This window comes from Rhinatrema bivittatum, chromosome 3 (assembly GCF_901001135.1).
Source record: "Rhinatrema bivittatum chromosome 3, aRhiBiv1.1, whole genome shotgun sequence".
Taxonomy (NCBI): domain Eukaryota; kingdom Metazoa; phylum Chordata; class Amphibia; order Gymnophiona; family Rhinatrematidae; genus Rhinatrema; species Rhinatrema bivittatum.
The window spans coordinates 579,744,869-579,770,634 of record NC_042617.1 but is presented as its reverse complement, the minus strand read 5'-3'; the positions used below and the strand labels follow the sequence as shown (position 1 = coordinate 579,770,634).

The window sequence follows — 25,766 nt, the reverse complement described above, 5'->3', positions numbered from 1 at the left end:
CTGTACTCTTACCCATCATACATAGAATTTCTATCCATAAGGTTTCCGCAGTACATTTTATTTCCTGCAGGATTTGTATCATGCTTGACTCTGCCATCTTTTACATAAAGCACCACTACTCCACCAATTTGATCTGCCCTGTCATGTCAATATAATTTATATCCAGGTATCAGTGTCCCATTGGTATCCTCTTTCCACCACATATCTGAAATGCCTATAATGTCTGTATCCTCATATAATACCATACATTCTAATCACCAATCTTGCTATTCTTGCATTTTAAATTATGTTGTTTGTACTTTCATTTCTATTTGTTTTAACAACCTGTTTATTAGTAAATGATATTAGGCAGTGTAGAATCATTCATATCATTGTGCTCTTTTGTGCTTTTTTGTCTACAGCCATTCTTCAGCATTAACCATAACTTTCTACTGGGATATTCTGACTTTTTGGAAGATATTTCCCTCCGAGTCATGCACTTCTGAATGATTGTCTGTTTTATCCCATGTGTAATTTAAAAGCTGCTCTATCTCGTTTCTACTGTGGTTAAGGTGGAGCGCCCATCCCATTGGAAAAGGCTTCCCCTACCCTAGAATGTTCCTGAGTTCCTACCAAATCTTGAAACCCTCTTCTCTACACCATCGTCTCATCCACACATTGACACTGAGCTCAGCCTCCCTTTGAGGTCCTATGCATGGAACCGGGACCATGTCTGTGAATTCAAAGTCTGGAGATTCTGGATTTTAATTTCCTACCTAAGAGCCTAAACTTAGCCTTGATTACTTCCCTTCTGCACCTTCTATATGTACTATGACAGCTGGCTCCTTCCCAGCACCTTCTAAAATCTTATATAGGCGGCATATAAGGTCAGATACCTTCACACCAGGCAGGCAAGTTTCAAAGCGATTTTCATACCCACCAGCCACCCAACTATCTCAGTCCTAATGAACGATTCATCAACCCTTCTCTCCTGGCTACACACACTTGGAAACAAATCCTTGGTTCAAGAGGATAAGGCACCTCCTGGATGGCAGGTTCTAGCTACAGGATCACTTCCTGATACACCAAGAGACCTTGCTTCCCTAAAGCAGCACAAGGGCTGCTTGACTGGAGCTGAGACTGCTCTGCTTTGTCCCTGAAGGTACTTTTCTATCTGCCTTGGCTTCTTTAAGTCTGCCACTCTGGCCTCCAGTCAGGACTCTTTGCATCAGCTGCACACACACCATCTCCCACCAACACGTAGATAAACGTACATGTGGTGCTCCTTGCAAAAGACTGGATAGCCCCCATCTTGCTGCTGGGATTCTGTCTGCATCTAGTTGCTAAATTATAAAAGCTGATTAAGGAGTGGGTATGTCTGAATTTAAGTGTTTTTAAATTTGACTAAGTTTTTTTTAATTTATTTATTATATATCTTTTAAATCTACATTTTTGAAATGACTGTTAGTTTGTGAATGACCAGCATCAGGACTACAGGTAGTCAATCACTAAAATTAGATTCAATTGTTCTAATCACTATTTGACTCTTATTTTGAAGACTTTTCTCCTAATAGGGGTAATACACTAAATGACAAAAAATGTGACCAAGTGGGTAGAAGATTGGGGGGAGGGTGGGAGCCAAATTAGTGACTAGTTGACAAGGAACAAGTACTTTAACCTTGTCAGATCAAAATAAGTGACCTTTGGAAACTCACAATTTTATCATTTGCAAATACTAACCTTTTATTAGCTCGCAGAATTAATCCAAAGTCTGTTTTCCCAGAATACACAGAATTAACACTTGCAAACAAATACTAATCATTACTAACACTCAGAATTAATCCAAAAATTTCCCAGAGCATATACTAGCATAACAATTGCAGTCAAAGACTGGTACACAATATACACTACAATTTAACCCTATAATTTTTTTTCTCAAGCCTAATTTACTCCAAAGAATAAGATTCTGCATTCGGTACTCCCTCCCTGTCCTCCTCCCTGGAGAGTCTACTACCTTGCTAAAGCTTAAGCTCTGGAAGTGATTGAGGGGCTCACAAAGCAGCATGGTGTGTGGGGACTTCTGCACATGCTCAGTAAATTCTTTAATGAGCTCCAAAAGCTGAGTCCGTGTTGGCGCTGTTGGATGATGTCACATCTAATGCATCCTGCTGCCTAAGGAGAATCCTATTTATAAGTAAACAAATTTGCTATTTTTGAGACAGCTTTTTCTGCCCCTGCGCTGTCAGATGACAACACCCCTTTCTGTATCTATCCTACTGTCTACAGAGAACACCTGTTACAGGTAGCAGCTTTGCTAATCTTAACTACGTGTCTATAATAAATATATTTCCTCTAGACTCTTGTTCGTCATGTATGTTTGGACTAGATTGTAAGTTGCATAGAGCAGGGACTCTCTTATGTGCACTGCTTACGTCTAGTAGCACTATAGAAATAATAATGGAATACCTTGAACAGCCTTAGCTGATTGTCCTCCTCAGTTCAGTCTATTTTTTTCATTTCTGTATTGCAGACTTATCTGCGGTACTTGACTTCCTTCACCTGAAGGCGATCTTTTAACAGTTTTGACCACAATCGCTGTAGCGATTGACAGTGTGGTTTTAAGGTATATTTGTATTGCTTTGGTGGGGGGTTAGGGGAGGAACTTAGCAACTGTTACTTTTTGTTTTGTGCAAGCTATTTTAGAACATTATTTCATAGTACTGAATGAAAAAAAATGTTTTCTGGAAAGAGATCAGATTTTAATTCCATTGAAGATGGCAGCAAGTGATACATCAAATATCCTGTTCCCTGAGGGCCCAGCCTAAGATTAAAGCCATACAGGAAAGTTAAGGTAAGAGTACATTTGAGGTAGCTTGGGGTTTTTTGTTTTTTTTTTCATGTGCTGGCAGGGTAGTGAGAGCAAATCTGGTTATTCTTCTTTGATTTCCCCTTGCCCATTAGTTTGTACGTTAGCCAAGACTTTATGCTGTGTAAACTGTGATAATAAAATCCAAGCAGTGACATTGTAGCAATGGAGATGATCTTACGCAGTTCTTCACATGTTGAATAAGGCGATTGATAGTCTAAAATCATAGGCAACCCCATATTTATCTGTGGCTTCTGCTTGCAACAAATTTTGATATATTTATTTATTTATTTAAATTCTTTTACTATACCGATACTCAAGACGCGGTCTTATCGTACCGGTTTACAATATAACAAGTACATCAACTTAAAAACAGAAAACATGCCTAGTTGGCCCAGGAATCAACAAGTACTAAGAACTGATCTAGGATAAAAAGTCAATGGAATTTAAATTTTTGGTGCTTTTTTTTTTTTTTTTACCAACAAAGATGCAAGAAACCTGCAAATAAAGCTAGGAAATGTACTCACCAAAATAAATAAAATGGTCTCATGCATGAGAGAGAGGCAGAACATAAGGAAGTAAGCCTCCTCGAACACTTGGATGAGTGCGGGTTATACATTTTATAAAGTATTGATGCAATGTTGTTCACATTCATTCGTGTGCATTAGCTTATGGGAAGAGTGTTTTTTGGTGATATTTGTCTTTTATTTTGGCTGAGGCGTTTCCTCTGTCTCCATTTAGGGTTCCAACTCAATCTGAATATATTCTTACTGAGAATGTGGCACCATGAACTCAGTTGTTCTGCCTTTCCCCTATTTTTAATTCACACTCTTATGTATTAGCAGCAATCCTTGGCCATGAGTCACAGAGCAAGACTCATGACGGTACTCATACAACTTTGAGCCTGGCCAGTTGCTTTTTGGCAAATAAATTGAATGCTATCCTGGGGGGTTGAATGCAGCCTCAACAGCATCCCTAGATTTCCTGCCCTCAATGCTGCTGAGTCATTGGGCCATCCCCAACAAACACCACTAAGCTGCTTATACTAAGTCCAAACTATATCGCTTAGTATAGCGTTAGTATTCAAAAAATTAATTTAGATGACAGTTGGAGGAAACATTTTATTGATTCCACTCCCCTTTTGCTATTTTTCTTACCTTTTAATTCCCCTTCCACAGACACATTTATGAGTGACTCTCATTCTCTTGCTGGCAGGAAATTTTCCTTGAAGAAATTCTCCAGTATTGCTCTTATACCTCCAGTCTATACTGGTAGCTGCCTTCATCCTTCACAAGAGCTTAAGTAGTGGGTTGAGCCTTTGGGTGCTGGCAGCCACAGGGAATTGGACAAGAAAAACAGAAAACACGAAGGCATATATTGAGGCAATGGAGGACCAACCTGGAGGGATGAAGGTGCCTACAGAAGCCACTGCAGGAAAACTGAGAAACACGGATACACTCAAGTAAACTAAGACCAAGGCAGAACTACCAAGAACCATGAAAGCAAACGTAAATGTAATGAAAGACTAAACAGAAACTTGAGACCAAGCTCTGGCAAATTGCAGACTGAACCTGGAATATATATGTATCCAGACAGGAACAAGATAGCCACCAGCAAGAAGTGTGGGCCATAGAACTAGAAGGACTAATCAGATATTTATCATCCCAGGGGCCCACTGAGGCCCTTTGCTGGTGGGAAGCAAGACCTGCTCATTAGGATCTCAAATTATTCCCCTCTAAAATGGTGACTCCAGACACCTCCAAGGTTCCCAGACCCACCTCAGAGAGGTAAAGTCCTAAATAGAAATGGAGTCTGAATTGGGTCTGGATTTGATCAGCCCAGTCAGGGACAGCTGTGATTAAAGTGTCTGAAACAACTGCTACTAGGATACCTGGAGCAGAAACTGGAGTTGGAGAGACAACTGGAATTGCCAGGAATGGATTCACAGCAGCCAAAATATTTGGTGTGGGAGTTGGAGTCACTGAGATGACCAGAACCAGAGCCTACCTGAAGCAAAACTGGTGACATAGTGCAGGGTCTTGTGTCGGAATCCTGGTGGCAGATACAGGTACTATCAGGATAGACAAATGTAGATCTTCCACAGAATCCTTGTCTAGAGTAGATAAAACAGCTGGAGCCAGATTTGCCAGCACAAGAACTAGTTGGAATGGTAAAAGTCAGCTGGAGCTAGATTCCGCGGTGCAACAATGGATTCATTGGTGCAGGGATTGGAACTGTTGAGACTGGAGTTGATAGGAATGGAGTTAAAATTTCTGGAATAGCTGGAGTAGAACTGCTGGGATCGCTGGAGCTAGGGTGGCCTACTACTGCAGAGACTGGAGTTGCTGGGACTGGAGTTGTGGTCTGGAGTTGTGGTCTGGAGTTGTGGTCTGGAGTTGTGGTCTGGAGTTGTGGTCTGGAGTTGTGGTCTGGAGTTGTGGTCTGGAGTTGTGGTCTGGAGTTGTGGTCTGGAGTTGTGGTCTGGAGTTGTGGTCTGGAGTTGTGGTCTGGAGTTGTGGTCTGGAGTTGTGGTCTGGAGTTGTGGTCTGGAGTTGTGGTCTGGAGTTGTGGTCTGGAGTTGTGGTCTGGAGTTGTGGTCTGGAGTTGTGGTCTGGAGTTGTGGTCTGGAGTTGTGGTCTGGAGTTGTGGTCTGGAGTTGTGGTCTGGAGTTGTGGTCTGGAGTTGTGGTCTGGAGTTGTGGTCTGGAGTTGTGGTCTGGAGTTGTGGTCTGGAGTTGTGGTCTGGAGTTGCTGGGACTGGAGTTGTGGGACTGGAGTTGCTGGGACTGGAGTTGTGGTCGTTGGATTGAGAAAAAGCTACTGCTGAAACTTTGAACCAACAGATATCCTAAGCCTACTGTGCTAGAAAGAGTGCGTCGATCTATGCTTCCCATTTAATCTGGCACTGGCTCTGTCTAGTAGCTTTTTGTGGGCAGTTACAATTATGCCCAACTCAGTGGGGTCAATCTGACCAGAGATTGATGTGATGGTGGAATCAGCTGGAGGTATGTTTGTTTGTTTGTTTGTTTATTTATTTATTTATTTATTTCGGATTTTTATATACCGACATTCTCAATACAAGTATCAAATCAGGTCGGTTTCCATAGAACAAAACTGTCGCGGTTAAGGCGTTACATTAAACAGAGTTTCTGAACATGAGAACATAAATAATACATAAACAACAGTAACTTGTCAAAATAACGTGAATAAATATAGGGAATAGCTAAAAAGAGGGTAGACTAAATTGGGATATACAGGTAACAGAGAACAGAGTTAATGGGCAACAACATGAGTAAAGCATGAGTTAAAGAACTAATGCATCAACAAAGGAGTCTTTTCAAAACAAGTGGGCTGACCAGATCAGGCGTGATTGGGCCTTGGGGGTATGTTTACCTGATGCCAAGAGTGGGTGATGTAGAGGCAGGACAAGTTTGGGTTCCAACAAGGGCAGAGAATGTCTTCAGCCTGTATCAATCATCTTTCCCTTGGGTTGAGCCCTCAGGTGCTGGTAGCCAACAGGACTTAAACATGAAGGCACGCACTAAGGCAATGTAGGACCAAACTGGAGAGACAGGGGTCCACAGAAGCAGTTTAAAACCACTGCAAAGCAAACCTGGAAACAGACACACACAGGCAAACTAAAACCAAGGCAGGAAGCCCGAAAGCACATGCAAATATAGTTAAGGACCAAACTGGAACACTGGATATACAAAGTAATCAAAGACCAAACAGGACCACAAAATATAGGATCAAGTTCTGGCAATGTGCAGACTATGAGCCTGCAATATGTATATATCCAGACAGGCACAAGATGGCCTCAAGCAACAAGTATAGGCCATAGAGCTAAGAGGATTCACTAGATAGTTTCAGGAGGCCCACTGAAACCCTCTGCTGGCCAGAGGCAAGAACTGCCCATCAGGACCTCATACGTGCTACTTTAATTTACAGAAAAATGCAGTAGTTGAGTTCTCTCTTAAATCAGAAGCTATTATATCAGTTTTCCTTTTAAATTGATATTGTACTGTATATAAACAGGACATAACTCTGCAAGGTGAAGTGCAAGTGACTTGGGTTAAATGCAGGGGTTCCCAAACCTATCCTCAAGATCTCCTAGCCAGTTGGGTTTTCAGAATATCCATGTAGTAGCATGGTGTGCAGCCTTGGTTTTCAGTGATTGGGAGGTGCCGGAGGGCAAGAAAAAGCCTGTAATCTGGCTTTTATCAAAAGAACTACAGTGGCTTCTACTTAAAAAAATAAAAAATTGGACATATACAAACAGGGTCTTAGAGTAAGTGACTCACTCACTGTTGAGGGTTGACTTGACCCCTCTGAGGATTGGCAATGCTCTGCTGTATTGCACAGGGAGTCACCAGATGATTGGCTACTAGTCCCCAATTAAGAAAACCAAAGAGGCTGATAATGTAAAAACAAATGTATCTGTGGTAATAGTCACCAGAATAGAAATTGAATTTTCAAATGAGACAAGGGTTGTCCAGGTGGAATTCAAGGTGATGGTGGAAGGATGCATAAAGGGTGATCTTCCTTTAATATCAGACAATGCTTTTCCCATGTCAGTAGCTTCCCGGCACTGGTAGTTTCTCAGACGAGTCCAAGGAGAGGAAGACTCGTCATCCCTTTCTCCACAAGTCACTCACTGTGCCCAGCTGGAGAAACTAAGTTGTCTTCAGTGGTGTTCGCAGCATCAACTAGCTCCTCCAATGCACCAGTGTTGTCATTGCTGCTTGCTGAAGGAGCATTCTGTCAAACAGCCTCACCTCAGGGCCAGTGGGATAGTACTCTCACCCAGACTCAAAGAAGCATCCAAGTTGAGCCAGGAAGCCATCTCCATGTTATTCCTAGCAGCAGACACTACAGACTAGGTAAAGGAACATAAAAGACTGTGGTACTCTGTGTTCGAGGTCTGGCGTAGAGGCATAACTGGAGAGGCACTAGAAGAGGTCTCACACACTTTACTTTTCCTCTTAACCATAATGCATGAAAGAAAAATGCTGCACTTCTGGACAGCATTCAAAATGAGCTTCTGCAAGCCACCATTTTGCACCCCCCCCCCCCTCCCCAATGAGTTTTTCTTGTTTTGTTGTGAATTGCATGGGTAATTTAAAGATGAAACAAAAATTCTCCGGTCACACGTCAGAGTGCAGCAGAGAGTATGTTTGTGTTGTGAGAATTCTCTTTCAATGAAGTGTTTGAACAAATAACTCCACAATTTCTCTTCCTTGTTTCAAAAGTCACATCCCTATAAATAATTACTGGGTATGAATTTGTTGAAGTGTGTAGTGCATTTTGTGGGGAAAATAAAAATATAAAACTTAGTGCATTTATTATTTTTTTATTTTCTGGCTTCCTTTAGGTACAGTAGACAACTTTCTTTGGGCTGTGATCTGACATTCTCAAAAACATGTCAGATCACAGATTTTTTTAGTTGCAGAATGCCACAGGTTTATTGCTGCACTGTGTATTTAAGTTCCTAATGTGAGACATTTGATGGCTGTCTGCAGGAGCATTTATAGACCCCTCGTAAAGCTAAGGCCATGTCACAAATTAATTTGAAAATTGTGGTGAAATCACAGAATTGTCTAAAAGTCTTAGACACTCCTTAAAGTTGCAGACTAGTCTAAAATCATGGGTAGACCAGATCTAGTGGAATTCACATAAGGAATTAGTCAAGATTCACCTTGAAATGTCATAACTTTTTGTAGGCTAGCAGGGATAGTTCTAAATACTTTATACATTCTAAATATAGTCTTTGAGCTTTGATTGCCCTATTGACATAATATTGATTGTGAGATAAAATATATAAGACATTAGATCTAGAAGATTTTAAGGGTATGTTTTAAACCAGTGATGGTAGGTTATACTGCATAGGACTCTTGCAGAGCAAAGCTGCCTTATATCCAATGTTCTGAATGCATTAGATCAATGTCGTCTTTAACCTTCAGTCACAGTAGCATTGTTCTTTGAGACTCTTTTTCAGACCTGGAACCAGAAATGGAAAGAGTGTATTTTTCTCATTTTAGGAAAAACAAGAGATGTGCAGGGTAACCAACCTGATTCTGACATTGTGCCAAAAGTAGCAAAAATGACCGTGTCTGGAAAGAAACAGACGATGGGATTCGACGTTCCCTGGTAAGCTTCCCAAGCTTTTTCAGTTCCGTTCCAATGTACCCAAACAGAATAAAATGAAAGAGGGGATGGCAAGGGCCATGTCCATGATTTTTCATGGGAGGGCATGAAATTTAAAGGCACATTATTTCTGCCATAGCAAACGGGAACCTGCAGTGGCTCTTTGAACATACACCTGCTCTGAGTGGGAATAAATCTATTCATGATAGAGACCTTGTGGAGAATAATAAAAGCTGCAGAGCTGGGGGGTGGGATAATAATCCTTTGTGAGTGGTGCAAAGCCCAATCATGGAGCGTATAGACAGGATCTGTCTTCTGCTCATCCCAAATATCTTTTCAGGTCCGCATGACAACATTTTTTAGTGTTTCAAAAACAGAATGAATAGAGCCAGATATTAGGGATGTGCATTCATTGGTTTTTTTAGTCCATTTGTTTCGGCCCGTGTGCTTTTATCTCGCGATCAGAAGGAATGTGCACAAAACTGACGGTACGCGCACATTCAGGTAGGTGCCCACATGCAGCCATACCATCGGTTTTGTGCGCATACATTGCGATTGTGAGATATACACACACACACACAAGCTGAAATGAATGAAACGAATGGACTAAAAAACCAACGAATAAGAACATGCCATACTGGGTCAGACCAAGGGTCCATCAAGCCCAGCATCCTGTTTCCAACAGTGGCCAATCCAGGCTATAAGAACCTGGCAAGTATCCAAAATTGTCTATTTCATGTTACTGTTGCTAGTAATAGCAGTGGCTATTCCTACTAGATATCCCCTTTTACAACTGTAGGTAATGGGAAAACCCCAATATTCAGCTTCTGTTCACCTCATGGATACCTAAACCTCAGAGAGTGAATTGAACCACCTGTTTGATTCTATCCTGCATTGATTTGCTCATTTTCATACATTGGGATACCTCCAAATTTCATTAAATATGGGGTCAGTTATAGCAGTTGCTTGCATATTAAGGCCTATAGCAGAAAATGTCCTTAAATTTACAGGCATGGTCATTCCAGAGGCATTGGAGTGTATGTAGAAATAAAGGTTAACAAACAAAATTTGTAGTTGATACATTTTGATTTATTTATTTGATTATAACAACTCATTCAGACATCATCATCCTTAGCTTATTTTGCATTGACTTAATGATTAAAGCTCTTAAAAGCTAGTCACAAATGTGTTAGTCCAGGGGTAGACAACTCCAATTTTTGAATGCAACAAATGGCGCTGGATTTCAGAATATTCACATTGAATATGCATGAGATATATCTGCATACAGCGGAGACAGCGAATGCAAAGTTATCTCATGCATATTCATTATTGATAACCTGAAAATGTGTCCTATGTAGCACTTGAGGATTGGAGTTGACTAGCCCTCAGTTAGTCCAATAGAGTGATAATCGCCTACAACTTGTTTGAGAAAATAAGAACATGTCATTCTGGGTCAGACCAAGGGTCCATCAAGCCCAGTATCCTGTTTCCAACAGTGGCCAATCCAAGTCACAAGTACCTGGCAAATACCTAAACATTAGATAAATCACAAGCTACTATTGCTTATTAATTATTGTAATAGCAGTTTATGGATTTTTCCTCTTGTTTTAAATGAGCTACTTCCTGACTTCATGGAGTACCCCCTGGTCCTTCTATTATCTGAGAGAGTAAATAACCAATTTACATTAACTTGTTCCTTTCATGATTTTGTAAACTTCTATCATATCCCACCACAGTCGTCTCTTCTCCAAACTGAATGGCCCTATCTTCTTTAGCCTTTCCTCATAGGGCAGCCGTTCCATGCCCCTTATCATTTTGGTTGCCCTGCTCTGCACTTTCTCCAGTGCAATTATATCCTTTTTGAGATGCGATGACCAGAATTGCACACAATATTTAAGGTGCAGTCTCTCAATGGAGTGATACAGAGGCATTATGACATCCTCCATTTTATTTGCCATTCCCTTCTTAATAATTCCTAACATTCTGTTTGTTTTTTGATCGCCACAGCACACTGATGATGATGATTTCAATGTATTATCCACCTTGACGCCTAGATCTCTCTCCTGGTGGAAGCTCCTAAGATATAACCTAACATTGTGTAACTACAGCAAGGGTTATTTTTCCCTATATGCACCCTTTGCACTTGTCCATGTTAAATTTCATCTGCCATTTGGAAGCCCAATCTTCCAGTCTCACAAGGTCCTCCTGCAATTAATCACAATCTTCTTGAGATTTAACTACTCTGCATAATTTAGTGTCATCCACAAATTTGATCACCTCACTCGTCGTACCCCTTTCCAAATATTTATAAATATATTAAAAAGCACTAGGCCAAGTACAGATCCCTGGGGCATCCACTGTTTACCTTTTTCCAGTGTGAAAACTGCCTATTCAATCCTACTCTCTGTTTCCTGTCTTTTAATCAACTTGCAGTCCACAAAAGGACATCGCCTCCTATCCCATGACTCTCTCATTTTCTTAGAAGCCTCTCATGTGAGACTTTGTTGAACACCTTCTGAAAATCCAAATATACCACATCTACTGATTCACCTTTGTCCACATGTTTATTCACCCCTTCAAAAAAATGTAGGAGATTTGTGAGGCAAGACTTCCCTTAGGTAAATCTATGCTGGCTGTGTCCCATCAAACCATGTCTATCTAAATGTTTTGTGATTTTATTCTTTATAACAGCTTCCACGATTTTTCCCGGCACTGAAGTCAGGCTCATTGGTCTATAGTTTCCTGGTTCCCCCCTGGATCCCTTTTTAAATACAGGGATTACATTGGCCATCTTCCAGTCTTCAGGTAATCGGATGATTTTAATGATAGGTTACAAATTAATTGAAATAGGTCTGAAATTTCATTTTTTTAGTTATTTCAGAATGCTGGGGTGTATACCATCCAGTCCAGGTGATTTACTGCTCTTCAGTTTGTCAATCAGGCCTACCAAATCTTCCATGTTCACCATGATTTGGTTGTTGATCTGAATCATCAGCCATGAAAACCTTCTCTGGAACGGGTATCTCTCCAACATCCTCTTCAGTAAACACTGAAGCAAAGAGATCGTATAAACTTTCCGCAATGGCCTTATCTTCTCTAAGTGCCCCTTTAACCCCTTGATCATTCAATGGTCCAATTGACTCCCTTGTGTGCTTTCTGCTTCGGATATATTTTAAAACGTTTTTATTATGAGTTTTTGTCTCTATGGCCAAATTCTTTTTAAATTCTCTCTTAGCCTGTCTTATCAATGTCTTACATTTAACTTGCCAGTGCTTATGCTTTATCCTATTTTCTTCTGATGGATCCTTCTTCCAATTTTTGAATGAAGATCTTTTGGCTAAAATAGCCTCTTTCACCTCACCTTTAAACCATGCTGGTAATTGTTTTGCCTTCCTTCCACCTTTCTTAATGCATGGAATACATCTGGTCTGTGCTTCTAGGATGTTATTTTTTAACAATGTCCTTGCCTGTTGCATACTTTTTACCTTTGTAGCTGCACCTTTCAGTGCATGAGTGGGAATGTGCCACCATTTATTTCTCTGCTTTTTATTTTCTAGAGATAGAGTGACTTAGCCCTGGTCTTCATAGTAGTAAATGTGCTAAATCAAAATCAGTTTTGCACATTCTTTCTTTCAGTGTTGTCCTTCATGATTGTTTAGTGATCTTAAAACTTGTATTATATCAAGAAGTCAAATATTCGTTCTGTTGCATTGGTAGAAGAAATGAATCGATTATGTTGTGCACATCTTGACAGTTACATAGTAGATGTTGAGAACCAGGACCATTGCGGGGCCAAACAATGCCTAGATGGCCAAGGCAGGAAGAGGGTCCCCTTCAGTGATGTGGCCAGTCCTTCTCTAAAGTCATGGTGGTGAACTGCAAGTAGGAAATTATTCTCTGCTGTCATGCCCAAGTGGGTGCTCTCTCCCAACCACCCTGATGGCAGATGAGTTTCTTGTACACCTAGTCTATTCAGTTGTTCCTGCCTATACTACTGTAGTTCGGGTGGTCAACCATCTTTGACATTACCACTGTTCTGTATGCTAAAGGAGATTTCCCAGTTATTACCTTTACAGGTGGGACTGCCTGCAGGAGGTTGGACCTTATCCTTTTTTCCATTCGCTATACTGAAATAAAAGTGATAAAAAATTACAGGGATATCTGATGCTCTAAATTGCAATACAAAGGAGTTCTTGAAGATTAAATGTAAATAAATATTGAATAAAGAGATGTGTGTGTATAGCTTTTTTAATGAACATTTTATTTAATTAAATTTTACTTAAGGCCCTATCTTGTACTGCATCAAGCATCCTAAATAATTCATTAAAAAATATGCTGAGTATTCTAGTTCCTGATTCAGACCATTTGGTTCTTCTGATTTAAGCTTAAAGATCTTTCGTTGATTAAAGAAGAAAATCAGTATCGCCTCATGCTAAGATAGATGAGTCTTTTATAAAATAAAGAATCTTAGGACTTCAAAATTGTCAGTGGTCCACAATTGATGCATCTCTTATTACATTTAATGGAAAAAAGCTTTGCTTTTTGTGATATAGCATTAATTAAGCAGGCTGGGAGATTGCATTGGCATTTTGTATGTCTGTTTTGTTATTATTTAGTGGATTTTTGTTTTTATTCATTGTGTAACATTTTTTTTGGATGCCGCCTAATGTCCTGGCATAAACTTTTGTTCAGCCATTCTAAATCCCTACATAAATAAGCTATCTTCCCCTCTGCATTATAATGTAGACTGGCAACCTTCAAGCCATCAGAGATGATCACATCTTTCACATTTCTTGTCCAGTCTTTTAATGTTTTGAGTCATTTTTCTTTTTTTTTTTTTCTGCCCCTTCTGGTGCATCTAAGTCTCCATTTTTTGTCACTAATAAAAAATATTTGAACGTACTTGGTGTATTGTACAGTTATGAATGGAGTAGATTATTATTCTCTTTTTGTCTGTATTTCAGTAACTAATCTGAAGCAATTACAGTTTGTACAACATACAGCTATGCAGCTGCTCATGGGGAAAAAGAAATGGGACCATATTAGCCCCGTACTTGGGGACTTGCACTGGCTGTTGGTTCAGTTTGAATTGCAATGTAAAACCTTGATGCTGATTTATAAATGCTTACGTGAAACGGAACCTCAGTATTAAATGCAGGCCTTAACGTGGCACATTCCCTCCCACTCATGCACGAAAGTTGGCTTCTCAACTACTGTTAGCTTCCCCCTCATTGGAACTAGCTTGCTTGGCACTGATTTGTAAAACTGCTTTCAGCTATGTGACCCCAAGTATTTGAGGTAAAGTCCATTGGGAGATTTGTGCTGAGAACAACTATTTGAAATACAGGAAGTTCGTTAAAGCATGGCTATTTTTCTCAGCATTAAAGTGGGTGATAAGTGGTTATCTTGGATGACTGTATTACTGGGTTTTTATATACGTTTTATTATTTTCTTGGTTTTATTGGCTGGTGGGTTAAGGTGTGGTTGGGATGGATGACAGATGACTCTGTTATGGAGGTTTGTTACCCACTTTGATGATGTTGAGAATTGTGGGCTATCAAAATGTAATAATAAATAAACCACTGAGCCTTGAAGTGCACCACTGGTTATACCTTCATCAAAGTAAACTCCATTCTGAGTTTTGCTGTCAAGTTTGCATTGTAAAATTATTCGCATCGTCCTGTCAAGACGCCGCCGTTTCTAGAACAAAAATTAAACCATCAGTAGAACATTTTGCCATGTCAGTCGGATTGGTGTATCTGCGGTAGATATTAAAAATGTGTTTAAAAGTAAAGCTCCCGCTTCGGGCAGAAGAATTGGCAGAAGGTTTTTGGTTGATGCTGTTCAGGCACCTTAAGTCATGAAAGTTTCCCTGTTTTTGGCTTTTCCTTCAATCCTGAGAAGATCTCCTCCCGTACTGAATTCCATGTAGACACAGCACAGATAAATATGGAAATTAAGAATACAGCAAAAAACGTTTGGAGGAGGAAACGTTGTATAAACCGTTCATAACAGAAGTTGCATACCTTTTTAATAAATGAAAAAAAAAAATAGGAACACAGAACAAAAGAAGGAATGAGTCAGAAGTAGGAAGCAGATTTCAAGAAGAAGTAGTGTGATATTTTGAGCTGAATTAATAGAACTCATGCGAGGAATGGTTAAGGCTTGAGTAGAAGTAGAAACTCATATTGTTACTTAAAAAAAGCAAATAATAGAACACAAGGGATGAGTAATTTCAGAGTCCGTTGCTTAAGAACAAGTTGAGTTTCTTGTATTTGGGGTGTGTTTGGGTAGCCCAGGCCACGATAAGCCCTGCAGCATTTCTGAAAGCCTGCAAATATTTTGCTGATCTTAAATTTCTTTTTTTCAGTCTGTGTGAATTGTTGGGGTGTTTTTTTTGGTTTTTTTTTTTGCCTAGTTTCTCTGCTTTTCACTTTTGTTTTTGCTAAACTGTGCAGATGATGAAAGACAAAAAAAAAGAAAAAGTGGGTTGCTGGTCTACAAACACTACATTGAACTTTTTCCTCTGCCTGCGTAGGTTTCAGGTATTCTGCAGCCCTTGGAGTTTTGGACTATTGTTCTCTGGAAATGTAAATCCTATGTGTTGCCTTGGGGAATATTGGACAGTGCTGTTAAGATCTTAAGTTTTTCAGTGCCGCCTTTTAACGTTCCTGGCTTCATTCAGTATAAAAAAGAATAAAAAAATGTCATAGATAATTCTGAAATATGTTTGGGGAGGGCACTTTTCAAAGGGATTTCCATGCGTGAAAAGCATCTGTCTCGCATAAACTGGCTCTCTAAAAGTGTGTGCATAGTTCCATAATGTGCTTGCTTTTCCCCACATTGTAGCGCAAGGGTTCCCAGGGTGGGTGGGGGGCAGAAGTACGTGTGCAGTTCTCGATTTTCAAAGCTGTGCACATACTTTTGGTTGGAAAAAGTGTCTACAGAGAAAATAGGTGTTCGTCTCTGTGGGTACGCTTCTGTGGGGCAATTGTCAAAGAAAAGCACTCGTATCCTTAGAAAATTGGAGCAAAGATTGGGGGGGGGGGGGGGGGGGGGGGGAGAAAGTACCTGCGATCTTCGCGGCAATGCAAGCAGTGTGAAAGCTACCCTGCATGTATAATTATTATAGGAGTTCTTCTGGTTTTTTTTTTCAAATATTACACATACGAAAGGAGGCTCGGCAAAGATGAGTCACACCGAGGTCAGGATCCTGGAGAACAGAAGAAGTTGCCATACTGAGTCAGACGAAGGGGCCATCAAGCCCAGCATCCTGTTTCCAACAGTGGCCAATTCAGGTCACAAGTACCTGGCATGTACCCAAATATTAAATAGATCCCGTGCTACTAATGCCCGTAATAGCAGGGGCTATTCCCTAAGTCAGTTTGATTAATAGTTCATGGACCTCTCCTTCAGGAACTTTGTTTAAAATGGTGAAAGTACCCTAAGCGCGCAGGGGCTGGCAGAGTAGGAAAATGTTTGCGTAGTAGAACAGCAGGCTTAGCTAATAGGTTACAAGTCTTTGATAGGAAAATAAAACAAAAGCAAGAGGAAGAGGAGACAGATACTGTTTTCAAAAGAAGTGTCTGAAAAAGTAAGGGCAAAAAGATTAGTGTTCAAAAGGTGCAAGACATTTCAGAAAGAGGGGGACAGGAAAGAATATCTAGAAAAGCAGGGAAAGATAATCACGATGACAGAGGTGCAAGCAGAAGAAAAGATTGCAGCAATGACTTTACTGGAAGTGAAGATGTGCATTGGTGGGATTGTGAGACAGAGAGGAGAAATGCTTGGAGGATGATCAGGAAAAAGTAGAAATACTAAGCATTGAAAATGGCAATAGAGAAGGACTGCATATAGTTGGGGAAAGTATGTATGTTAGTGGGGTAGATGTCACACCTTTTAAGAACAGTATTTGCATGGAACTAGCAAACTTAAAGTGAAGGGCTGCCTGGAATTCAGCTTGGCAAGGTTTTAGTGGGATGCCTGAGGGATTTGTTCATTCACTTTTTGGAGACAGTTGTCCTATGGGATTGGAAAAGGCATATGTTGTTCCTCCTCTTAAGACTGGTAATAGGGAGGAGGTAGGAAATTATAGACTGGTTAGTCTTACCTCAGTAGTGGGTATGTTAATGGAAATGCCAGTATAATGATAATGAAGTATCATGAATTGAGTAGGGTGCCGAATAAGTCAGCATGAGCTCACCAAACGGAAATTGTGACAGACAATTCTGATCAATTTCTTTACTTGAGTGTCCAGACAATTAGATCAGGGTATGCACTGGATGTGGTGCACTTGGAATATCAGAAATAATAAATAAACTGCACAGCCTGGAAGTCAGGTTCCAAGGTGATGGGCTAGGTTAGAAATTAGTTGAGTGGTGGTAAATGGAATGGATGGGGAGGAGGGAGGTGTCCATTTGGTGGCATGCCTCAGAAATCTGTCCTGGGGCCGGTTCTCTTCAATATCTTTCAGAATTAGATGTGTCTTTTGTGCCAAAGGCAGGAGCTGAATTTGGATCTTCTGGTTTTCATCCCTTTACTCTTAACTACTAACCTATTACTTCATTCACAATTAAGAGGCATGCTAGCAAAATTAAAAGAAATGTGTGTATAGATAGTTTTTATTTTATGGCACAATACATGTTTGCATGTCCAGGTATCTATTGTGCAAAACAAATGTGGTTATTAAGATATGGAGATACTGAAAGCAATCATACAATGTGCTTTGGAGAGTGGAATAAAGTTGTGACCCTGGTTGGAGAGGTTGCGGGCTCCCTGCATAATATTTACATATGTGGTGGGACTGTATTATACACAGAGAATTCTGGGGAAAAGAGCGGGATACAATACAAGCTATCCTTGATACCAGCACTCAGCTAAGAGCCACCCTCTGCTTATTAGGTAGATGGGATGGTCTTGATTTCAGAAAGTGTTTTGTATGATTTATTACATGCTGCTCAAATAACGGTGGCTTATTATTAAAAATCCACTCCTCTAGTGCAGCGCTAGGAAATGTGGTAACAGCTATTATGCAAAAAGTGACATTTACTCTACAAGACAGAATAGATAAATATGATAGTATGTGGAACTCACTGGAAATGAAGACCTTCTGGTGCGAAATATGAAGTGAGTGATATTGTTTCATCTTTGGGATGTTGGTTAGGGTGCCAGGAGAACCCTGGATGTATACATACTATATATGCTGTATCTTATCTCCAGTGTTTGCTTTTATCTGTGATGGACATATCTCTAAAATAGTTTAAAAAAAAAAATGCATCTAGGCAGTACTCAGACTATCTTTAGACCAGAATGATCATGCCAAGCACTACAAGTAGAGAAGCCCCATCCCAGTTGCATCTGCACAAGGGTAAAAACAGGCCATGTGAGCAGTGGCAGAGCCCACTCCCATACACAGCCACCGATAGGAAGTGCAGCCGGGACAGAGCCAGTTCCCATGTGAGGCCAGCAAGCCGGAGGAGAATGCAGGAGCTCCCTTCTCCCCCTCACAAAGTACAGCTACACTTCTGGCCAGCAGGCTTGCAATAGGAATGGGAAGAAAAGCGAGATCCCAACATCTGCAGGAGCCAGGAGGAAGCACTGCTGAGCTGCTGCCTCGTTTTCCATGCCTGATTGGTTCATTCTGCTCATGAGAACCAATCAGCTGAGGAAGGAGGAGGAAGCACTGCTGAGCTGCTGCTGCGGCCTCGTTTTCCATGCCTGATTGGTTCATTCTGCTCATGAGAACCAATCAGCTGAGGAGGGAGGAGGAAGCACTGCTGAGCTGCTGCCTCGTTTTCCATGCCTGATTGGTTCATTCTGCTCATGAGAACCAATCAGCTGAGGAGGGAGGAGGAAGCACTGCTGAGCTGCTGCTGCCGCCCCGTTTTCCATGCCTGATTGGTTCTCATGTGCAGAATGAACCAATCAGCTGAGGAGGCAGGAGAAGCAGCAACAGCTCAGCAGTGCTTCCTCCATTCTCCTGATCTACATATCTGCTGAAAGATGTAAGATCCAAAGGGATGGGGGTGTGGGGTATGAAAGGGTGAGGGCAGAAGGTGCAGTTGAGAGTGGGCTGTTGGGTAGGTTGGGGGGAGCGAGAGAGCAAGAGGGTGGAGATAGTGAGACCCGGGATGAAAATTGTACCTGGTGGGGAAATGAATTGAGATGCCCCAGTTTTCATTATGGTACCAGGGCTTACTCCAGTCTAAACACATCTCTGCTCAGAAGAACTTATCTGCAACAGAGAAACTGGGCAAATTCAAGCAAGAAGCACAGTTACATTTGGCACTCGGTGGTCATAACAATATATTTTAAAGTAGACCTCAGAATGAGATGATAAGTTCTGTGTAGCTTAAGCAGACAGGAAGCCCGTTTGTGGTTTGGTTCTTAGAGAAACATTTAACCTGGCCCAGAAGTGCAGAGTTGTTGCAGTGTAGCTCAGGGTGATTTTCTGGTGCCAAGATTTATTGTCTGGCAAAGGTATGGCCAACATTTCACACACACCAAGAGCCAGGAAACCAGAATGCACGCTACCAAAGAGCCCTCCCGTTTTAAGGAGACTGGGGGGGGGGAAGGAGTGGGGACGGGGGAGGACTGTCTTTGAGCATCTGAGGAGATGGGGCTGTGTCCACTAGTGACTGTGAACTCTCTCACCCTCTCCCTCATCCTCCCCATTCTCTCTCTCTCTCATTATCTCCACACCAGTCTCTCTCTCTGTCTGCCCCCCACACCCTGTCGCTGGCAGAGCCCATCTCCCCCTCAGTCCTCCAGTACTTCCACCCTATCCACACTAATCTCCCACCATGCTCAGCATCTGCCTTTCTGGCCCATCCCCTTGCTCTGCCTAGTGTCTCCCTCTTACTTCTCCTGAATCTTTCTCCCCCACTGTCACAGGCTTTGCCCTAATTTTCAAATCAAAAGTACATACATACTTTTGCTTTAAAACTTGTCCTGGCTGCAAAGTACCTGCAGATATTTGCACCTACTTCTTCTGTGGCTACGTTTTCCATGGAAAATGACGCGTGTAGTGTTGAAAATGCAATCTATCGGAACAAAAATACCAAGGTCTATTGAGCCCAGCATCCTATCTCTGACACTGGCTAGTCCGGGTCCTAAGCACCCAGCAGATCCCCAGTAATTGCTCTATTTCTTGTATCTCACTCCAGACTGGATGGACCATTACTATGTTACTATGCCTTGAATTTCTTTTTCTATAGAAAATTCCACCAACGTATACTTTGAGACCTGCTAAATATTTCAATGTTTCCAGCATATTAGCCCCCTTTCCCCTCCTTCCTGCAGTGTGTTTAGCATTAAGTGACTTAGATCCAGGACCCGATCTGGAAACGTCACTGCCTGTGCCCAGCTGAGAACATTTGTTTAGAGAGGTTGCGGCCCCTTAGCCTCAGGTATAGGCAGCACAATAGTATTAATTTGGATTCGTTCGTTCATTTACTTATTTGCAATTCTCAGTGGATTACATCAGCACATACACAGTTGAAACACAACAAAGCAAAACAATATAATAATACTTTTCATCTGGATGCTCTGATGATGTGTTATAGTTGTGGTCCTACAGGAATGTGCAAGCAGCCACCCATGAGTTGAGTGGGATCACCATTTTGTACAGCAGTGGGATACTGCAGGGGTGAAAGAGCAGCACTAATATAGTGTTTCTTTTATTGTCCATTTTAAACCCAGGGTACCAGGACTCCGTGACCTGCCTGACTGCAGTTATACGGTGTCTCATTTGTACAGCAGAGGTTCAGAGTTGTGGATTTACAGCTCCCAGTTCTCAGTACCTAATCCCCAGACCATACTGTGTTTCTGAGACAGAGGAATGGGATGCTATGGAGTAACTGGCCTTTTTCTCCAACATTTTTCTCTTTCAGTGGAGGAGTAGCCTAGTGATTAGAGCAGTTGGCTGTATCCAGGGTTCAAATACCCACTGCTGCTCCTTGTGACCTCGGCAAGTCACTTCACCCTCTGTTGCCTCAGGCACAGACATACGGGCCAATACAGTAAATCCCGCGGGAGAGCCGGCGCTCTGAGGCGAGCGCCCGCTCTCCCGACGCGCGCCCAGGCCACTCTCCTGGGCGCGCGATCAAGTATTTAAATGAGGACCCGTGGTAAAAAGAGGCGCTAGGGACATTAGAGCATCCTTAGCGCCTCCTTTTTGACAGGAGCGGGGCCTGTCAGCGGGTTTGACAGCTGATGCTTAATTTTTCCAGCGTCAGTTCTCGAGCCCGCTGTCAGCCATGGGTTCGGAAAACGGACGCAGGCATAATTGAGCTTCCGTCTTCCGTCCCCCGGGCACATTTAACATTTTTTTTTTTAATTTTTGGGGCCTCCGACTTAATATCGCTATGATATTAATATCGCTATGATATTAAGTCGGAGGGTGTACAGAAAAGCAGTTTTTTCTGATTTTCTGTGCACTTTCCCGGTGCCGGCAGAAAGTAAAATGTGCAGCTTGGCTGCACATTTTACTTTCTGTATCGCGTGGGAATAACTAATAGCACACGCAACATGCATTTGCATGTTGCGTGTGCTATTAGTTTCGGGGGGGGGGGTGGGGTTGACTGTGCGTTTTCGACGCGCTATTACCCCTTACTGTATAAGGGGTAAAAATAGCACGTCAAACACTCGGCCAAACACGGGCTAACAGTGCGCCCCACCGAAGCGCACTGTACTGTATCGGCCTGTTAGTTTGTGAGCCCTCTGGAGATGATAAAACACCCCTTACCTGAATGTAATCCACCTTGAAGTGCCGAAAGGCATAAAATAAATTAGGGTTCCATCTTTTCCCGCCATTGTTTCTGTTATAAATTTTCCTTTCATTCTTTCCTTTCTCTGGGCTGGAAAAGTATTGTGTATTGCTGCATATTAGTTTTATGCAGGTTAAACATAAACACTGCTTTATCTTGCTATCTTTCTAATGCAAGCTATGTTAAATTGAACTTACATTTACAGTGTTGCACAAACCGGGCTTAAGCAGTACACTATTTCACAGCAAGGAATAGTGTCCCATTTAGACCTCATCTGTAAAAACAGCTGAAGTTAAGATTCCTGGTCTCAGGTCAAGCAGCATATGCCAGCCTCCTACCCTTACCTGCTTTGTGTGTTTCTAGTCTAGACAAACACTGAGATTGGGTACTGAGATGAAATTAATTTGCTAAACAAATGGGCCTATTAAGATTAACCGGGGTGCTGCCACAGTAAAATTGACCATTATTTGCCCAGATTGTAAAGGCAAGCTCACAGTCAGTGATCCATTAATTGACTGAATATCTAGGCCAGGGGTGACCAACCTGTGGCTCTTTCATGTGCAAAATGTGGCTTTTCCCCTCCTAGCCACATGGCAAGTAAGTAGCACTGCAGAGGACAGAGGCAAGGGACTAGAGGAAGAAGCCATACACAATAGAAGAGAGCAGAGAAGAGCCATTCTGTTCCAGCCTTCCCTCCCCCTGACAGTGCTGCTGGTTGCTGCAGAGACCGAAAGGAAGAGTTGAGGCAGGGATCAGGTTTTCTTTGCTTACCCCAGTTCTATTACTCATCCCACTTCTTCCCTCCCTTCTTCCCCCAGGCTGCAGTACGCAACAGCAGAGGGGAGGAGGGTGCAAGGTTGAAGCTGATAGGGCAGCAAAGAAGAGCCAATCAGATCCCTGCTCCAGTCCTCCCCCATCCTGTCCAAACCCTGCCCCACCTTCTCTGGTCTGTCGAGAGAGGAATGACTGGAATGTACCAGGCCCAACCAGCTCAATGAGTACCCAGCTGATAGAGGGGAAGAGGGAGTCACCCGAAGCTCCAGTCAGGTCAGAATAATTTGTGGCAAGGGAAAGGGGTGAGTGCTGAAAGGGGGTGAGGGGAGAAGGGATGTGAATGTAGTTGAATACTTTGGGGAGCAGTGCATTAAGTAATGCTTAAGGGAAGAGGTGGTGCAAGAATGGATGACTGCTTCTGAGGGCAGTGAAATGAAAAGGGGTGAATGTTGCAAGAGTTTGGGAGAAACAGCACAAAAATGTGCTTATGCTATGGGGATTTAATATTGTTTCCCTTCCCATCTCTCTGAAGTCAGCAATGAAATTGGACTGTCTAGCACCTTACTCCTCCCCAAGGTCCATGCTGCCACATTTTCTGCAACAGGTATACGGGTACCAGAACTTGGGTGGTGGGAAAGAGAGCGTGAACTGTGGTAGATTGTTGTATGAGAGCCGTGGGGTGGGGAGGGTGGGAGTGGAGGTGGCATGAGAGAGCCAGGGATTGGGATAGAAGGAGTTCAAAAGAAAGGGAGGAGGGTATGGATGCAAGAAATTCAGAGGTGGTGATTGGAGGGAAGGTGAAAAAAACCCAAAAGTGGCATTAGGGTGAGCAGAGGTGGTGGTGAGGATGTGTGTGTGAGAGCAGAGGAGGTGAAAGGGGAGGGAGTATGAGGATGGGTGACAATCATAGATATTGAAGGTAGAAGGAAGAGTGAGAGAGAGAGGGGTGAAGAGAGAAGGGGAGTAATAGAGTCAGAAGGGGTGATGTGATAAGGGAGAATGGAAACTAGAGGTGTGATGGGGCTGGAAGGGTGAGAGAGCGAGAGCTAATGATTGGAGGGGAAAGGATTTGAGAGACACACCCATGCAAGAGAAGGTAAATTCTTCTGGGCAGAGTGACTTGAAAAGAGGTGCATTTTGGGGGAGAGGTGGTAGGTGTGTGAGATAGAGAAGGGATAATAAAAGGTGTATGTGACATAACCAAAGAGGGCACTGGTAAGGAGGAGATCAGAGAGAGAGAGAGAAGTAGTTTTTACTAGTTTAATGTTTTGGAAGTTTTGTTTTATTTGATATATTATACTTGTTTTAATTTCTGTATTTATTATGTATGTTATACATTTGTAAACCACTTAGCCAGATAGATCCTGTTTAATTTGCGGTATATAAATTCTTTTAAATAAATAAAAATAAATAGAGTTTGAGAGAATGGGGGCAGGGGAAGATCGTAGACAAAGGATGGGGGGGGGGGGGGGGGGGGTGAAGAATTGCACAAGGGCTGGGGAGGGAGATTTAATGTCTGTCTTGTGGGGTTTGGGGAATGCTATCCTGGAGTTGATTGAGAGATTGAAGAGGACAAGAGGAGAAAGATCAAGATAGACAATGGGCAGCCTAGGGGAAGAGAAGGGTGCTGGTCCGAGACAGGTGGGGGACAAGTGAGAGAATTGAGAGACAGATGGGTGGATGGATTGAGAGATTGAGGGCCAGTATAGGATTGACAGATGGGTGAGATAATTGTAAGAGAGATTGGCAGGAGAATTGAGAGAGATTGGAAGGAACAGGGTGAAAGAATTGAAAGACCTGGGGGACAGGGTGGAAGGATTGTAAGAGATTAAGAAAAAGACAAATAGAATAAGATTTAAGACAGACTGGTGGGGGACAGGGTTGGGGGATTGAGAAAGAGACTGGTGGAGGGATTCAGAGAGGCTGCTGGGAACATGATGGAATTGAAAGAGAGAACCATGGGGACAGGGTGGATGGCTTGAGAGAGGGAGAGTTATTGTTGGAAAGGGGTCTCCCCACCCACCTCTCATCTTTTGAAAACTTGAAGCTCTTTGATACTGGGCATCCTGATTTCTTGGCTCTTTGTGCATGAAATGTTGGCCTGATCTAGGCCTTTCCATCATTAATCAACATTTCAAGAACACATTTTCTATGTAAACAAATCACAAATAGTTTTGCAAATTGCCTGTTACTAATAGGTTCTTTTCATAAAATTCAGCATCTCATCTGACATTAGAAGGTTTCTTGACTTCTGGCTATGAGGCAGTGCTGAGTTATTGATCTCCGTCCACCCTCCTGGGGAATCTCTTTCAAAGCTTATTTTTTGTTGATATTTTTGGGACAACTGACTTATCAATTTTTGAACTACTATATTACATATGAACTTTTGTAGTTAAGAAATCACTGGCTATGTCAGGAAGGCTGAAAAGAATTGTGGTGGAGAAACCTGCGCTTCGGGGAAAAAAAGATGGTGCCAAAAGAAGGCCTGACAGTAGAGGGGATTTCAGAAGCCCTACTGAAAAAGCTGACCAAGGTTGTGTCTGCCATAATGAATGATAAGCTCCAGGAATTAGTCATCTTTTGGAGGAGTTGCACAAAAAACTGGAGACCTACAAATCTGTTATCGCTGCTATTGATCACAAAATTGTTCTGCACGATGAGTGACTGGATTCAATGGATACCATTGTTTTGCAATTGCAACAGAAAAAACGGATTCTAGAAAGTCAAGCATGACAATTTGGAGAATCCATAACAGAAGAAATATATGAGACATCCTGGGCCTACCAAAAAGCTTGCAGGGTGAGGCCTTAGTCGTGTGAAGTGAGTTGCCCGGGGCCTTGGGTGTCAGCTTGCAAGAACATGCAATTTTGGTAGAAGATGCGCATCACTTGGGCTCTCTTACTACTACTGCAAATAAGCTTTGTCAAATGTTTGTAAAATACCTTGATTTCTCTGACAAGATGAAGCTTTTGAATGCAATATCGAAAATCAGTGAATTTGAAAACATGCTAATAAGAGACTTTTACCAGGTCAACACTGTAAGGAGTGCGGGGAAAATGGGCACTCAGTGTTGAGTGCCCCGCTCTCCCAACACGCGCCCAGCCACCTCTCCTGGGTGCACGATCCTGTATCTAAATGAGGGGTTGTGCTAAAAATGAGGCACTAGGAACAATAGTGCGTCTCTAGTGCCTCCTTAGCAGCGGAAATCCAGGAGAGGTTGACTGTCAGCAGGTTCAG

General features: G+C 42.1%; 1 protein-coding gene across 1 annotated transcript in view; it reads left to right on the top strand.

The window, feature by feature from the left end:
* HBS1L (HBS1 like translational GTPase) overlaps window positions 1-25,766 on the top strand; it is a 300,920-nt gene that overhangs the window by 156,974 nt on the left and 118,180 nt on the right. The window contains 1 exon segment of the mRNA XM_029596612.1: window positions 8,883-8,991. Within this exon segment, the coding sequence (XP_029452472.1) occupies window positions 8,883-8,991 (109 nt within the window).